The 18048-nt window shown below is 42.3% G+C and overlaps 1 protein-coding gene across 1 annotated transcript in view; it reads right to left on the bottom strand.

Annotated features, from left to right (window-relative positions):
* Nucleotides 1–16266, bottom strand: part of ATPAF1 (ATP synthase mitochondrial F1 complex assembly factor 1) — a 28381-nt gene extending 12115 nt beyond the window's left edge. Inside the window, exons 1-6 of the mRNA XM_046025261.1 lie at nt 15806–16266; nt 12402–12510; nt 8642–8692; nt 7972–8034; nt 4620–4670; nt 3406–3453 (exon numbers count right to left, since the gene is read on the bottom strand). Of these exons, the coding sequence (XP_045881217.1) occupies nt 3406–3453; nt 4620–4670; nt 7972–8034; nt 8642–8692; nt 12402–12510; nt 15806–16128 (645 nt within the window). The 5' untranslated portion in view covers nt 16129–16266. The remainder of the gene's footprint in view (nt 1–3405; nt 3454–4619; nt 4671–7971; nt 8035–8641; nt 8693–12401; nt 12511–15805) is intronic.
* Nucleotides 16267–18048: the final 1782 nt, after the last annotated feature.

The raw sequence follows: 18048 nt of genomic DNA, 5'->3' as shown, positions 1-18048 counted from the left end.
ATTCTTGGAAAATATCTAGGTGTCATACCACCTAGAATAACTAGGTGGTATGGCAGGTATATGCTTAACTTTTAAAGAAACTGTCCTTCTGTTTTCTGAGGTGCTTATACTGTTTTACATTATTCTATCAGCAGTATATGAGAGTTCCAGTTCTTTCATACCCTCACCAACACTTGGTACAGTCTTTTTAGTTCTAGTCATTTTAGTGGTATCTCACTGTGGTTTTAATTTGTCATTTGCATTGTGACTAATAATATTGAGCATCTTTTCAGGTGCTTATCTGCCATTCCACTTGAATGGCAAATTGTCTCAGTCTTTTGCTCATTTTTTAATTGGGTTGCCTATCTTAAGTTTTAAGAGTTTTTAATATATTTTAGATACAAGTCATTTGCCAATATGTGTCTTGTAAATATCTTCTCCCAGTCTGTGGGTTGTCTTTTCGTTTTCTTAACAGCGTATTTTGTGAAGTAGAAAATTTTATTTTTTACTTATTGTGGTAAATAAAATAAATATATAAAATTTATAAAATATATAAAAATAAATAAAATAACATTAAGTTATCATTTTAACTATTTTTTTAAAAGATTTTATTTATTTGACAGAGAGAGAGACAGTGAGAAAGGGAACACAAACAGGGGGAGTGGGCAGAAGGAGAAGCAGGCTTCCCACTGAGCAGGGAGCCCAATGTAGGGCTCGATCCCAGAACCCTGGGATCATGACCCAAGCCGAAGGCAGCCGCCCAATGACTGAGTCACCCAGGCACCCCATCATTTTAACTATTCTTAAATGTACAATTCAATGGCATTAAGTATATCCATGCTGCTATGCAAACATCATGATCATCCATCTCCAAAACTTTTAATCATCCCAAACTGAAATTCCAACCCATTAAACGATAACTCCTCATTCCCATTTTCCCCATTCCCTGGGAGCCCTCAATCTTTCTTCCTTTCTTTTTTTTTAATCATTCTACTTTCTGTCCATGAGTTTGAATATTCTAGGTACCTACACCTATTCTAGATATGCAAGTGGAATCATACAGTATTGTCCTTCTGTGTCTGGCTTATTTCACTTAGTATAATGTCTTCAAGGTTCATCTATGCTGTAGCATGTGTCAGAATTTCCTTCCTTTTTAAGGCTGAACATTCTATTGGGTGTATATACCATTTTGTTATTTCATCTATTAATGGATACTCGGGTTTCTTCCATCTTTTCACAATTGTGACTAATGCTGCTATAAACATAAGAATACAAATAGAATATTTTAATTTTGATGAAATCTAATTTACTAATTTTGATTTTTTTATAGTTTGTGTTTTTTGTGATATATTTAAGAAATCTTTGCCTGAGATCACTAACATTCAACCTAAGATTGTATTTTGTAGAAGTTCCATTTATATCTATGATCTATTTTGAGTTAATTTTTGGATACAGTGTGAGGTAAGATTAGAGGTTCATTTTTTACATATGGATATCCAAATTGAAGAGATTATCCTTTCCCCATTTAATTACCTTGGCACCTTTATTTTTTTATTTTTTTTTTTTTTAAAGATTTTATTTATTTATTTGACAGAGAGAGAGGTCACAAATAGGCAGAAGGCAAGCAGAGAGAGAGGAGGAAGCAGGCTCCCTGCAGAGCAGAGAGCCCGATGCGGGGCTCGATCCCAGGACCCTGAGATCATGACCCGAGCCGAAGGCAGCGGCTTAATCCACTGAGCCACCCAGGCGCCCCCCCCTTGGCACCTTTATTAATAAATAGCTGACCACACATGTTGGTCTATTTCTGGATTTTTTTTGTTCTGTTCTATTGATCTACATAGGTCATCTTTTTTAAAAAAATTTTTTAAGACTTCATTTATTTATTTGACAGAGATCACAAGTATGCAGAGAGGCAGGCAGAGAGAGAGGGGGAAGCAGGCTCCCTGCTGAGCAGAGAGCCCAATGCAGGGCTATCAACCCAGGACCCCGAGATCATGACCTGAGTCGAAGGCAGAGGCTTAACCCACTGAGCCATCCAGGCGCCCCATAGGTCTATCTTTATGCCAATATCACACATTATTATATTATTATAATATATAATATAATATATATATAATAATATTATTATTGCAGCTTTATTATTTTTAAAGATTTTATTTATTTGAGAGAGAGCACAGAGGGTAGGGAGTAAGAGAATCAGACTCCCCACTGAGCAGAGAGCCGGACGCTGGGCTCAATCCCAGGACCCCAGGATCATGACTTGAGCCAAAGGTAGACACTCAACTGACTGAGTCACCCAGGCACCGCTGTAGCTTTATAATAAGCCTTGAAATCGTAAAATGTAAGTCTTCTAATTTATGTTTTTTTTTTTTTTTTCAAAATTATTTTGGGGCAACTCCCTCGGGTCCCCTACCTCTTTGGGAGCTTTGTACTACCACTCAATAAACTTTGCTTCACTATCACTCAATAAACCTTGGTTTCTTGCCCACCAAAACCAAAAACAAACCTGTTTTGTTAATCTAGGTCCTTTGGATATCCAAATGTATATTTTTTTAAAATGGCTTGTCAATTTCTGTAAAGTGTTTTTTTTCTTAATTTGAGAGCGAGCGAGCGAGCGAGCAAGCATGAGAGGGGAGAGGGGCAGAGGGAGAAGCAGACTCTCTGCTGAGCAGGAGCCTGATGAGGGACTTGATCCTGGGACTCGAGGATCATGACCAGAGCCAAAGGCAGCTGCTTAACCAACTGAGCTACTGAAGCACCCCTATCAACGTCTTTAAAGAAAAAAAGAGCCTACTGGGATTTTGACTGGGATATTTACTCTAGAGATCAACTTGGGGAGAAATGATGGCAATACTGAATCATCCAATCCATGATCACAGTCCACCTCTCCATTTACTTAGATGCTTTTTAAATACTCTCAGCAATGTTTGGAAAATCTTTCTGAAAATCCTAGAAATTATTACTGACACCAAATCAGCTGGTCCACCTCACCAATTCCTTTTTCCTTGGGTCTTCTGGCAGCTCATGACTCCAACAATATCATAATTCCTTAGGCACACACAGGCAGAATAGCATGGCCAAAAAGGAAAAGACATTGGCAGTAAAACAGAACTTAAAGGAGGGTGAAAATGCGAAGGGCTCAGGTGTTGCCTCCCATGTTCACTTTTACTGACAGAGATCCAAATCAGAAAGGGCTGCGCTGTGTCAGAGAGCTAAAAAACCTGAACCATCTACTGGGACAAACCCACATGATTCCTTACAACTGAAAATCTCACTTACGGAGTCCAGTCAACACGTGAGCATCTTTGTTAAATAAACAAAGCGCTATACCACATGAGACAGGATGGATTATGAAGTGGTAGGTCAGAAAACATCCTTGTTTGGCAGCATTGATAAGCAATCCTCATCTGGTCACTGGAAACTTACTGTTGGACAGGACTGAGCCCGGGACCAGATCAAATCAAACTTCTCTTTCTGTAGGTTAGAAAAGAATAAGATTCAAAACCAAGAAAATGTAAGGCTGCAATCACATTTAAATTCACCAAGACTTAACTCGAGGACGAAAATACAACTAAAAATATCTCTTACATTCTATCATTCTATCTATCATTTACATTCTATCTATCATTCTATCATTCTCTCATGACAGAGAGAAAAACTGGGTGTGTGTTTGGCTGCTCAATGTCAGAATTATCTGTGAGAAGTGGATACTCCAAAGCCTCTAGACTCTGTCAGAGACTTCAGGCCACTGAGGCTAAGAGAGAGCCAAGAAGGCCTGTTTAAGCAATGAGTCAGTATTACAGATCTAAAATATCACAAAAAGTGCAGATCCTTTTGGCCGTGGAACTTTTCAAGAGCAAGGGTCTGTGTGTATAAGAGCTGGGGTAGCAGTACTCTCAGAGCAACCACAGACCTGGCTTTACTTTTCTGTCTCTAAGTTCTCCTCCTTAATCTTAAACTCATACATGTTAACTCAATGCTTGATGTAAACTTAACCTAAACGACTTCCTCTTCAAGGAAGAAGAACAATTAAAGAACTAGCCAATAACCCAGAATGGCAAATGCTTTCTTATGCAGAAGTTAGTGTGAGGACGTTAACTAGAAGAAGCTAACAGCACCTCACAAACTTCAGTGGTCAAGAGTGGCCAGTGACTATCTCTAAGACAGCAATTTCAAGGGAAAAAAATAAAGAAAATGCCACTTGCTAAGGGAAAATGCCGGAAAAGCCCAGGAAGAGGCTTTAAAGTCAGCTCAGTAATAGGTCACTTATAGACAAAAGGGGAAGAAAGCTATGCTCGCGGCCCTGTCTGAAATTCCAATAGCGTGGCTGGAAAACACCAAAAAGAAGTAAAACACATTTGGAAATTGCTCAGCAACACGAACTTAACACCATGCTCCCTTGTCAGAGACTTGAGTCAAAGAGACATTTCTAAACCAGAAAGAGGGAAAACAAGAGCCATAAATATACCATATGGAGCTTCCAATCTTTGGTGCTTAGGGCATAATAAAAACCCTCAGAGCTATAAATGTAAGTTCTCAAGAGGCAATAAACATAGAAAAAGTACAGACAACTGCCTGCTAAGGTTGGAGCCCTGACCTTCATGCTATAACACTTTCATTTTCCCCTCCAAACTACTTACAGGAATAACTGCATAGACTGTATCTTTTGCTGCAAAATACTGCTGCCAAATCTGTACAAAAAAGAGAGGGTGTCTGTGACATGTGGGTAATCTTTTCAACCTGTGCCAAGAAACAGTGACAGCTTTCATTGCTCAGAATTAACATGCTATTTGATAACAAGGAAAAAACCCCAATGTAATGCTTTTATTACTAGTACATGATTACAAAAAGATTTAATACCATCTACTGTTCTAGATGATTAAACTGTAACTCTTAATAATAAATTCCTGTCAGACAAATGGATTCCATGACCTTGTTAATCACTTCTCTCAAGATGTGCCTGTATGCAACAGACATGTTCTTTTCTTGTATCTTCTCTTTCCTCCCCAAAACACATATTCCCCAGCCCACTGTGGGCTTCTCAGACAGCCAGGACATCAGTCATTCAGAACCCGGTGTCTGGAGTCAGGCAGACCTGGATGCAAATCCCAGCTCCAATCATTTGCTGGCCATGCTACTTAGGGCCAATTACTGAAAATCACTAAACAATACAATCATCAGTAAAACAGCAATAATATCAATCTAACAGGATTATTGTGAGGACTAGTATGTTTGTGCTTAGCATGAGAGCTTTACAGTGCAAACCACAGCCAAAGTGCTCTGAGGGCAACAAAGACACACTTAACGCAAGTTAGGAAATGAATGGCAGAGGAGGGGACACTTGAACTGTATCCTCAGGAATGATCAGGAGTTAGCCTGGTGAACAAGGAGGCTAGGAAGATAAACAGGTAGGATAGAAGAATGACAGCATTAGCAAAGGCACAGAAGTCAGGGAAGGCATCACAGCCAAGGTGACACCTTAGTGAGCTTTTGAAGAAAAGGGCCATCCTCCTTCAGAGATGCTCTGATTTGTCAATATTTTCAATAAGAATAGAGGGGGGGACTCTAAGTGAAGATACTAATCAAAGTATAATCTAACTAATGCAGGGTACAGAAGGACTATTACCTCCCAGGACCTGGGCAAACCACTATCAGGGCAGCCCAAGGTTGCTTTCCTTTTTTTTTTTTTTTTACATGTCAGACACAGTCTTTTCATTTTAATGACAGCATATTCTGCTATTTTTATTTAACCTATATTAGTAGATAGTTCATGAATCAACACTGAAATTTATAGACAGATAGCTGTTTCCTAACATAACTGACCTTGGTTACTCAAAATTATTTTAACAAACACAAACTTGTGTTTAAAATTATAGGTCTGCATGATATTCATCACATGATCAAGCCTCCTGGACCTGGCTTCTCTCTCTCTCCCCTAAAACACATGGTTGGTGTCTGCTTTCTATTGGCATCTCTTCCCAAAGACACAGCTTGAGACTTTGCATAAGCCTCTATTAACACACGTTAGAACCCTGTGCTGTTCTTGTCTGTTTCTGTCTCTGTCTTTCTACTGGGCTAAAATTACTCCTTGAGAGTAGAGGATTCTCTCATTTATTTCCATGTCTGGCATACAACCTGATATTCAGTAGGATTCAATAAATGCTTCTGCTGATACAAATGACACAGCATCCAAAGGAAACTCATGGCAATTGGCACAACTTTCCATAGGGGAATAGGATGCAGAGTCAAACAGACATGGGTTTGAGTCCCAGCTCTACCCTAAGCTACTTAATCTCTTTAAATTACAGTTTCCTCAGTTGTAAACTGGAAATAATAGCACCTGCACTTTAAGATAGTTATGAGACTTTAATGAAATAGTGCATATGAAGCACTAAGTATAGTACCTGGCACACAGTCTACTGCTTTATTATTTTGATTTTCTTAATATACCTAAAATAATTCATGGAATTACAAGAAAAGCCAGTAAATAGCTTATTATAGTCTAATTAGAGAGAAAAGGATCACAGATATGAAAATGTAAACAGCAATGCAAATCAAGGTGTATGGAATAATCAAACAGGACAGATCATAAGTGCTCTGAAGGAAGGTGTCCAGAAAGCTCCCTGAAGAAGGTCCTATAATAACAAAGGACTCTGAATGGCAAGCAAAGGAATACAGGAAGTCACTGAACATGTGCAAGCAGGTCACTGACATAATATTTATTTTTATTCATTTACTTAAAAACACAAATGTAGCACTTACTCTGTGCCATGCACTGTTCTATGTGCTTTACAAATATGAACTCATTTAATTCCCCAAAGAACTCCACAAGTAAGTACTATTATTACTATTATGAGATAAGTACTATTTTTTTTTTAAAGATTTAATTTATTTATTTGACAGAGAGAGAGAGAGATCACAAGCAGGCAGAGAGGAGAGGCAGGCAGAGAGCTGCTCTGCTGAGCAAAGAGCCTGATGTGGGGCTCGATCCCAGGACCCTGAGATCATGACCTGAGCTGAAGGCAGAGGCTTAACCCACTGAGCCACCCAGGTGTCCCGAGATAAGTACTATTAATACTACTATTAGTATTATTATCTCCACTTTACAGAGAGAGAAACTAAGTCTCAGACAGGTTAGGGTTAGGGTTATAACTTATCAAAGTCATTAACGTAGTAAGTGGCAGAGCTAGGACTTAAAATTAGTGGCTTGGCTCTTGAGTCTGAGTCTGTGGTTTCTTGTTTTTTTTTTTGTTTGTTTGTTTTAAGATTTAACCTACTTATTTCACACACAGAGAGAGGACACAAGCAGGGGGAGTGGGAGAGGGAGAACCAGAAGCTGACTGAGCCACCCAGGCCCCCTAGAGTCTGTGTTCTTAATGAATACACTATGCTTTTTCATAATGAAAGAAGAACTTTAAGAGGATTCAACTGGCAAGGCTATGAGAGGTGGAGGAGCAGGGAGGAATAAGAGCAGGGAAACCTAATTAGGTAGTACAGTACGCCAAGAACACAGTACTGACAATTTTAAATAAAATGTGGGCAACGGGGTTGGGGGTGCCTTGGAGGCTCACTCATTAAGCGTCTACCTTCAGCTCAGGTCCTGATCCCAGGGTCTTGGGATCAAGCTCCGCACATCAGGCTCCCTGCTCAGCAGGAAGCCCACTTCTCCCTCTCCCACTCCCCCTGCTTGTTCCCTCTCTCACTGTGTCTCTCTCTGTCAAATAATAAATAAAATCCTAAAAAAAAAAGGATGCAGGCAATGAAAGAGAAGGGGGTAATATGAGTTTATTAGACATATAGGAGTAAAATCAAGAAGGTAAGTTTTCTTCTGCCATTTTGCTTCACATAATTGATCACTTTTGCTTTCTATGACCACCTTTCATTTTGGCTAGAAAGAGGGGTCAAGAAATACACATGCTCCTTTCTCCTTTCAGACTTGGCTTAGAGAGCACACAGTTTCATAAAGTATGCAAGCCCATTTTCATTCATTACCTGTCTTATTTCTTCCGCAGTTTTGTCTTTCACCATCTCAATGTTAAAGATTGAACTGAGAGTCTGAATGAAAAAACAAAAGGCAATTAACAACCACAATTAAAAAAATAAAACAGTTTAGCTACCTGTAAGCCTTGTGGGAAGCGACAGGTCGGGACAGTGGAGCTGATCTTCAGTAAGTACAAAGTGTGTATAACAAAACCTGCATGCTCAGAGAAGTGAACCCCTAAGCCCAGGCAGGTTTTTACAGTCCTATTCCTGGGGAGTATATATAAATACTTTTCAAATGCTTTACCCTCACTGATGAGCACTGCAGCATTTTGCAGCTGGTAAGAAGAGAAAATCTGGTTGTCACCTTTAACTGATATTCTATTGGGGTGGCTCCTTATTTGCAAATTAAATGAGTAAACATACTTTGATTTTTAGAAACTACTTCCTATAGAAAGAAAGCATATGACTAGGATTTCCTTCATATTTCCTCTAGCACCCCCAGGACCCACACTATGCCAGAGATTATATCAAGGACATAAAAAGTCATAGAACTATTTTTCATCTCCACAGTTGGAAAAAAAATCACAAAATCACTGAACCACAGTAAATATGTTCAAATCTGCAGCCTCCTGTTACAGATATTCCATATAACTTCAGACTTAGATCTTTAGAAACCTACCTTGCCCTTAGTGAATCCTCTGCTCACAGGATGTTTCCCCAGGGCGTCAGTCTGAAATACATGATGAGATAGGATATTTATCTGTACACCTTACTCATAAGAAAAAGACCACCATGCTGGGTGAGGTGCACAATATCTCATTTAGTAATCTGACACTTAAAAACTCACTTTTCTCCATTCTGTATAGTAATTGTACACACTGTTCTATGAGTGAGACAGCTTTTCTATGACTAAGCTTTTGAGATAGAGAGGTGAGAAAAGACTTGTTAGTAACTACCATCTTCCAGTACATAGAGTCCATTCTGTACCTGCCACTACAGATAATGAGGGATCCCTTCCCAGAATGAGGCCTGCTTGGGTTTCCTGCGCTCTGCTCTCTGATCTGCTCCACGGCGGGCCACAGGAGGTGAGCAATGGAAAATTGTATTTTTGAAGGCTGCTTCTCATCTGTGACACAATTCTGATGGCAGGCATCCTTACCAGACTAGTCTTTCCAGCACTCACTCTTAATATCCCTCTATTAAATTAGTGATTATTTCTTCTCCTAGTCCACTATCTCTGATAAAGGCCACGGCCAGGAAATCCTATTATGAGATTGCTGATAACAGGGATGTGTTGTTCTAAGTCTTTCGCTCAATTTTTCAGTTCAAGTCCATGCCTTTCAGGAGGAGTACAATCTACCCCTGGGATTCTGAGGCTGAGAAACACTGTCTGCATAAAATCTTGCCTTTGTTACTCTGTTCCTCAAGGAATCTAAACCTTTAATTAATGATGCCCACCAACAAATTAGGCAAAAGTCTGGTGTAGGAAAATCTGTTGGATATACCATTGTCTTTTTGGTCATATACCTAAATAGTGGCAGCATCCTAATGTAGTCTGTCCTTCACTCATAAACTTTCCAGAAAAAGAGAATTGATTTCCTTTTCATACCACTCACCTTCAGTTGCATTGTGAAAACAAAACAAATGAAACCCTCCATTTGCACAGCTGCCTTCACCTTTTAATCACCAAGCCTGGTATATTCTTTTCCCACAGTGTCTCTCCAATCCATTCTTTATTTCCATTTGTACTTTTAGAAATAACAAATTTAAGCTCCAAGTATAAGCTTATTGCATTTTATTTTAAATTAAGACATTACTTAAGAGAAACCATTATTTTATGTATCAGAAAATGATGCCAACTAAATAATAACACAATACTTTCATATCACCTCAATTTTAAGACAATTCTGGAGATGTTAAAATGCAAAAAAATAAAACCAACCCAGTGGGTTTTAGAACCAATGAAATATGGTAATTAAAATTATAGTTGAAGGTATGTGCCAAAAGCCTTAAGAACACTTAATAAAGAATTTATCTTTTTTCAAATTTTATTTACTTATTAGCGCATAAACAGGGGGAGTGCCAGAGGGAGAGGGAGAAGCAGACTCTCCACTGAGGAGGAAGCCTGACTTGGGGCTCAATTCTGGGACTCTGGGATCATGACCTGAGCCAAAAGTATCTCAGATGCTTTAACCAACTAGTTACCCAGTGTCCCTTAATAAAACATTTAAATGGGTATTTTACTACTTCCATGTAGATACTTTGGAAATCCGTGTGGACAACTTTTCTGTTATCACAATAGTTCACTGGATGAGGACATTTGTATTTGTGAGGGGGTAAGCAGTGCCGGGAGCTGCAATCTTGTAAAGGAATTCCACATAGTGAAGAATTTTCCCTCACTCTGCACAACCTTTCAGTGTCTAGCCAGATGTCCTCATAAGTGAAAACCTGGGTCTAGACTCTAACCTCTGTTTTGCTTTTCCTTTTCCTTTTTTTTTTTAACCCGGCTTTAATAAACACTGAGTTTTTTAGAAATACAACTACTATATAACCTAAAAGATTGCATATTGTGAAATCTCATGAGGATCACTGATAATACCGCTCACAGTTTGGGAGTTTTGAAAAGTAGTAACACAAAACCCCTAAATCAGTCAGCATTTGCTGCTTATGTATTCATGGTGATTTCACACACAGGTAAGAGCCTCTGATGACTGCATTAGGTTTCACAGCATAATTGTGCTCAAGAATTTATATACTAAAGTTCACTCATAAAAATTTCATTTATATTACTCATTCATTGTAGAAATTTCATATCACCTACCAAATAAGTATTTTATTTAAAAGTTCTTTCCTTGGGACCTCTGGGTGGCTCAGTTGGTTAAGCATCTGACTCTTGGTTTCAGCTCAGATCATGACCTATGGGTCGTGAGATGGAGCCATGCATGAGCCCTACATCAGGGCTCCATGCTCAGCAGGGAGTCTGCTTAAAGATTCTCTCTCTCTGCCCTTCCCTCCATTCTCACCTATGCTCAATCATGCACACTCTCTTGCACACTCATGCACACTCTCAAATAAATAAATAAATCTTTAAAAAAAAGTTTTTGAGGTGCCTGGATGGCTCAGTTCGTTAAGTATCTGACTTTGGCTCAGGTCATTATCTTGTGGTCCTGGCATCAAGCCTTGTGTCAGGTTGGTGGGGAATGCTGGGTCTCATGTGTTAGGGAGCCAATGACTCAGAGCAAAGAAAAGGCTTTGTGAATGGAATCATTAGCCCCCTTTATCTAGCTAAATAAGAAAGACAGTAAGTCATTATTTACCCAAGAGTTGCCATAATTTAAGGTAAATCTTGACTTACGTTTGCATCTTATCACCATGAAACTGAATTTCTATGCCTGTTTACAGAAGAGGGCACAGAGCTTTCCCATGTCATATTCAAAGTTTATAATACAGTAATATTCCAAGACCTACTGATTTGTAACCTTGGCACTATAAATGTTTACCATAGGAAATTACGTTTCTTAAAATATTTGTAATAGAGACTGGTTTGTTCACATAAGGTTGTAAACTATGTTTGTGATAGGAGGTTGAATTTGCTCCCCAACCTTATAATGATTAACCCAGTGACTTGCTTTTGTTCTCATGAACTCAACCAGTAATTAAAAGACTGAGTGGATTCTCTTAAAATTTAGAATACTCAAGGCAAAAAAGTTACCGTCCAAATTAAATAAACATCTTTCATTCTAAAACACAATGCAGAATCCCAATTTTCCACTGTATGCTTTTTCAGGCCCAAACAGCCCACATCTGGATTACTGCATATCCTTCCTAGTTTCAGTCTTTCCCACTCCAATTTGTTCTGTGTACCACCCTAGGTTAGTACTTTTCAAATCACAGGTTGTAAAATCAATTTCCTGGATTGTGGCCAAAGTTTTTTTGAAAGAAAAGAGAAGTGCACTGCATGTAGTAAAAATAAGCATTGCTTTGTAAAAGCTCTGCTTCAGTTATAATCACACACATGTATATACTGAACTGCAGTGTAAAACAGATTTCTTACTGTGGATCACTTCGTTTGAAAAGCACTGTATTAGATTTCAACATGCTTCCCCCTGGCTTTGATTCTTGTTTAGGGCAAGTAGCTATTAAGCACTTTTTTGTCTGGAGCTCTAGAGCCCCCTGCCATGCGTGCTTTGCCTTAACCATTCTACCATACCCGCCAGAAGCAGGGACTGTCATTTTCATCCCTCTGTACCTCTACCATGACCACAGTACTTTGCCAGAAGAAGGAAGACACCATTTATGGTTGGAGACTGAGCTGTGTAGAGAGAGGCTACATTCAGTACATCCAGCTGACCCATCAGTGAGCCCACTCCCAGGACAGGGTTGGGGATGGGGATGTAGCACACTGGGGAGCCAATAGCACAAAGAGGAGCAGGTCTTACCTTCTGTTCTACACATTTGATAAAGTCACCTTGCCTGGAGTGCCCCACTGGCTGCTTCTGAAACTCAATGCGCTTTTCCAGTCGGGATTCAAAAGCAGCTGGGTCAGACCTGATTAAAGGTAAAGCAAAAGTGAAAACGTTTGGAACTTTTTGAATTTAGAAATAATAAAGTATCATGTTGCACTTCCAGAGAGAGAGAGGACACAAGCATTCAAAGGCTGAAGGATTTGCCTATAAATCAAGAAAGTGGAAAAATAAATCCAGTTATTTAATTATTGTTAACCTTCAAGGGGCCTGCGTAACATTCTTCTCCTGTAGGTTATTTCTTAGAAGACGTAAACTTTGGTCCCTCAGGTACTAATACTCTGGGTACTTGGAATTCAAATCCTCAAGACGGGAAGGGGACTCTGAAATCATCTCGCTTGGTCATCCTACTCAGGCAGAAATCCAGCAGCCTAGCCGGTGTCAAGCTTTTACACGAACACATCTAGCTCTGGACATCTTCAGCCCATGCAAAGGTTAAACATCTGTTTATTCAGATGCAGGCAATTTAGAGGCATTTTGTAGGAAAAGATTTAGCACCTCAGTTTCTCCCTGACTCTCTCTCCAAATAACTGGCTCCTGCGGATGAAACATCAGAACTGGTCCTTTATGTCAAAACGAAGCTGGTCTTCCGGCCTGAAGTCCGGGTTGGGGCTGCCATCCTTGTTAAGAATTCTTCAGGCTGGGGCGCCTGGGTGGCTCAGTGGGTTAAGCCGCTGCCTTCAGCTCAGGTCATGATCTCAGGTCCTGGGATCGAGTCCCGCATCGGGTTCTCTGCTCAGCAGGGAGCCTGCTTCCCTCTCTCTCTCTCTCTCTGTCTCTCTCTCTCTCTGCCTGCCTCTCTGTCTACTTGTGGTCTCTCTCTGTCAAATAAAAAAAAAAAAAAAAAAAAAAAAAGAATTCTTCAGGCTGTGCAGCCAACGATGTGATATTTGGCACTGTACACTTTGGTGAAGACATACAGGGATTACAGCTCCTGGGCCATGAGACCTGTAGGGTCATAGGTGCAGTCTGCAGGATCCAAGGACATCCTGATCACTTCTCTGGTGGAGTGATTCCTGGTCAAGGCATTGTATGGGGCCCCTCTTTCATAAAAATCAGTTCCAGAAGTGACATTAAACACTATGCCCTTCATGCCATTACATGGGCAGATCTTCCTTCCCTCCACTACAGGCCAGCAACTCAGTGCAGTCACTCCAGGGGTCCTGTCCTGTGGGGTGTGACACCTGCTGGGGCTGCAAATGCCAGGACCAGGGTTAGTGCTGCAAGCATCCACAGTCAAACCTGGGCCTGCCATGGTGAGTGAATAGAGAGTGAGGGGTGGCCTAGGCACTGGAGTCTGTGCATTCCTACCTTGGACATCTTTTATTATTAAAATGTTCTGAGCTTAAATCTATTCATCTATATCTTTCACACTCAAGAATAAGAAAAAATGTCTAATCCCTTTTATCTGAGTACTTGGAAATTGCTATTATGACACCGCTGAAAGTTTTCTGTAAGTTAAATTTCCTTAGTTCTTTTGGCCTTTCTTCATACATGTGATTTGTGAGTATTTCCGCACTAGAAACCTGCTCTTTGGACACCCTCCAATTTGTCCACACTCTAGAAATAGCGGGCCTACAGCTAGATCAAATATTCCCAATTCACCAATGCAAAGTGTGATGCAAAAATCCAGATACTGGGCTGAAGGGGTGAAGAAGGCATACAGCCTTGTCCTGCTATTGGCTCACACCAAACTTGTGGCTAGTGCTCCAAGGACCCAGGTTTTAGTGAATGTAGAGAGACTGACAGATGCTACAGCATGAAAACCTTGTGTAGAACACTAAGGAATATGGACATTATCTAGAGTCACTGAGGGTGCTTTGGGATGCTCACTCTTTGAGACAGCAGTGTGTGTAAATATTGATGGGAATGATCTGGTGGGGAAGGAGAATAAAACCAGCCATTCGTTGGTTCATGAGTAGGAAGGAATGGGAACTGTGAGGTATCCAGAGTATAGGTAGACAACTCTCCTAAGATGTAGCCTGTGAAAGGGATCAAAGAGAAAAGGCTGGAGGGGAATGTAGGTCACTGAAAGTGTTTTGTTTGTTTGTTTTCAACAAAACGTTTTAACGAAGAGAAATCCTTGGGGTGCCTGGGTGGCTTAGTGGGTTGAGCCTCTGCCTTCGGCTCAGGTTATGATCTCAGGGTCCTAGACTCGAGCCCCACATCAGACTCTTTGCTCAGCGGGGAGCCTGCTTCCCCATCTCCCTCTACCTACTTGTGATCTCTATATCTCTGTCAAATAAATAAATAAAATCTTTAAAAAAAAAAAAGAAAGAAGAGAAATCCTTGAGTATATTTGAATGCTGCTGGAAAGAGGGCAAAAATATTCATTCCTTTATTCTGTCAGTTTTTTCAAAAAGGGAGGAAGGTCACCACAGCAGCAGTGAGACGGACTGGGGTGGAAGTGGGGAAGACTAGCTAGAGGATGACTGCAAGAGTCCAGAAGATGATGGAAAAGTACATTCAGGCCATGGAAGTAGAGATGAAACAGAACTCAAGGAAGTTACAGTATGCAGTTTTTGGTTTCCTTTCTAAGACAACTGCCTGCCTACCCTGCCAGATTCTCTTCAAAGCCACTCTAATTTTCACCTTTCATTTTCTTCACCTCTTTCCACTTTAACTCTTAAGACCCTCTCTTGGTCCCCTTGCGCCCACCTCAAGCCTCTTGATCTCCAAGTCCTTTCATCTGGAAGCTGAGGGGTAGTGTTAGAAACCCTGGATTTCAGATCAATGAATCCCAAGCAGCTGTGTGACCTCTGGCAGGTCTTATGCTGCAGATTCTGTTTCTCCCTCTCAGTGAGAGGATTCAATGGATGAACTGTGACTCCGTTAGTCTTTGATGCCTTGCTCTCTCCCCCAACCTCCTTTCCTTGTAGTCAGGGCTGTAGCTAAAAGCCTAGGAACCCGAGCTTAGTTAGGCCAGGCCTCAGTGACTCAATATGTGACTTTGAGCAAGTCAAGTCCCTTCTCTAGAAGGCTCTATGTTCCCATTTCTATAATCAGGGCAGGTCTCTCGGAACCGTCTACCTCATTAAGGCTGACAGGACTCCACCTCAGCGTTTTGAGAACTGGAGCACTGACGACTCGGGGAAGAGCCAGGACTTTGCGGAGACTCACATTTCTGGGACTAGCTGTGTGATGTTAGCAAGTCATCCTGCTTCCCTGAGCCCAAAGACAGGCACATCACTCACAGAGTGCGGACAGTAACCGGGCCTGCTTCGCAAGGCTGTTCTAAGCACTGAAGGCATGGAGTCCACCAGAAACGCGGGTCGCGCGCCGCCCCTCCCCGCCCGCCGCCGGCCGGCCGGGGTCCGCACCTGCGCAGCTGCTGGATCTTGTCTCGGTAGCGGTCGTAGAAGGGGTTGGCTTCGAGCTCGGCTCCGACCCCGCTGCCGTCGGCGCCCCCCGCGGGGCCGCCCGAGCCGCGGCGCACCGGGAACACGCGCAGCTGCGCTGGGGACACGAGCCCCAGGCCTAGGGCGCGGGTTCGCACGGCGCACAGCCCCCGGTACAGACCCGCCACCTGCAACACGGCCGGGCCCGTACCACCTGCCGCCGCCACGGCAGCCATGGCCGCCCCCGCCTCCTCCTCCTCCCCCGGCGCGTCGGCCTCAGCCCGCGGCCAGCGCGCCTGCTCCATCGCGCTCCGGGTCCGCCGCACCCCTGCTCCGGCACCCAGGTTCCGCGCGCTCAAGGTTCCGGGCCCCCCGGGGCCGGGAGGAGGGGACTCGGGGTTCGCGGCTCCGCCACCAGCTCGGCGGGCGGCTCCGGGTGCCACCGCTCGTCTCCTCCCATCCCCCACCCCAAGTCAGCCCGGCTCCACGCCCTCCCGCTCAGATCCAGCAGCCTCTGCGCTCCCTCTCCTCCGGAAAGCCGCTCGGATCTGCTGCCTTGCAGATTCTCTTGGGTCTCGCTGGCAGTAGTTGTCTGTCCTTCAGCACCCAAGCCCCTTTCCTCAGCTATAATCACAGTAGCAGCTTCTCTTTCCTGGGTGTTTCTTTGTGCAGGACACCATCTGCTTCATATCCGTGAGGCAGGCCTTTTCTGTTTTTTACAGATGCAGAAACTGAGGCTGAAAGTCATTAAGAGACTTGCCAAAGTTCTACCCAAGGACTGAACTCTTTGCAAGATGCCAGCTGCCTCCAAAGCCTTGTCTCCCTCTCCCTCTTGACACCCACCTTGAACTCGAGCCAAACCTCCTCTCCAAAGAGACACCTGTGTCTGTCTCTAACAAGTATTGATTTGGGTGTTTTTGATCCTTGTAATGCTCTTTTTTCCCCTCTCTGTTGACCCAATACCACCATCTTCTTCACCCCCTTGAACCAAGTGGGAGTTCCTGGGGTCAGACATAGTGACATCAACATCTCTGCATCTCACTTTCTCCCAGGACAGGGCTAGGCCTGGAGCAAGCCCACTATAATGGCATGATCAGTTTGCCTTTTCAGAAGTCTTTCCTGTCTGGGTCTTACCTGGTAGAAACCCCTCATGAATGGTGGACTCCTCCGGGGCGGGGACAGAGCCTTTGACTCTTCTCAGTCCAGCCTGCACTCATGGAGATTGGCCCTAGGCCCTGGCCTGTGCTAGAAGTAGTGTGGTGGACTTGAGATTAGTAAGTCCTTCGAGTGTGCTGACCTAGACCTGCCTCAGGACCCTTGCACTGGCTGATGATCCCTCTGCTTGGATCTGCATGTGGCAGCCTCATCATTTATGGCTCAGTTCATAGGTTGGCATCTCAAAGGGACTTTTCTTGATCCATGCTGTCCTTTTATATTCTTTATCCCATTACCTCATTTTATTTTCTTTGTAGTCATTATGACATAGTAGTTATGATTAGGTTTTTATTTCCTTGATTACTACTAATTCATGGATCTTACATTCTGGTAGGATGAAAGACAAAAAACGAAAGAGCTGACCCTTGAACAGCACCGGTTTGAGTCACAGGGGTCCACTTACATGTGGATTTTTTACAACACTGTAAATGTGTTTTCTCTTATGATTTCCTTAACATTTTTCTTTTTTCTAGCTTACTTCATTTGTAAGAATACTTATTTTATTGTAAGAATATGACATATGGGGGCACCTAGGTGGCTCTTTCGGTTGAGCTCCGACTCTTGATTTTGGCTCAGGCCATGATCTCAGGTACATCCCACCCCCCCCCCCAAGCTCAGCATGCAGTCTGAGTCTCTTGCCCTCTGTCCCTCCCCCTGCTTGTGTGCATGGGCTCTCTCAAAATAAATCTAAATAGAAGAGTACGGTATATTATATAATACACATACAAAATAGGTGTTAATCAACAGCTTGTGTTATTGGTAAGGTTTCTGGTCAAAAGTAGGCTATTAGTTAAGTTTGGGGGAGTCAAAAGTTGCACATGGATTTTCAACTGTGCAGGGATCATAGTCCCTAATCCCCATGTTGTTCCAGGGTCAATTGTAAGGTTAGGTGATGATATAAGCTATGCAGGAAAACAAAGCAGGTTAAGAGAGAGAGAGAGAGAAGGGGATTCTTGAGCAGAATGCGGATGGAAATGAGGGAATCATCTGTCTGGCTGTCTGGGAGAAGG

The sequence above is a fragment of the Meles meles genome, chromosome 1 (genome assembly GCF_922984935.1).
Source record: "Meles meles chromosome 1, mMelMel3.1 paternal haplotype, whole genome shotgun sequence".
NCBI classification, from domain to species: Eukaryota; Metazoa; Chordata; class Mammalia; order Carnivora; family Mustelidae; genus Meles; species Meles meles.
Note: the sequence above shows the minus strand (reverse complement) of the source record. Positions and strands in the feature narration are given on the sequence as shown.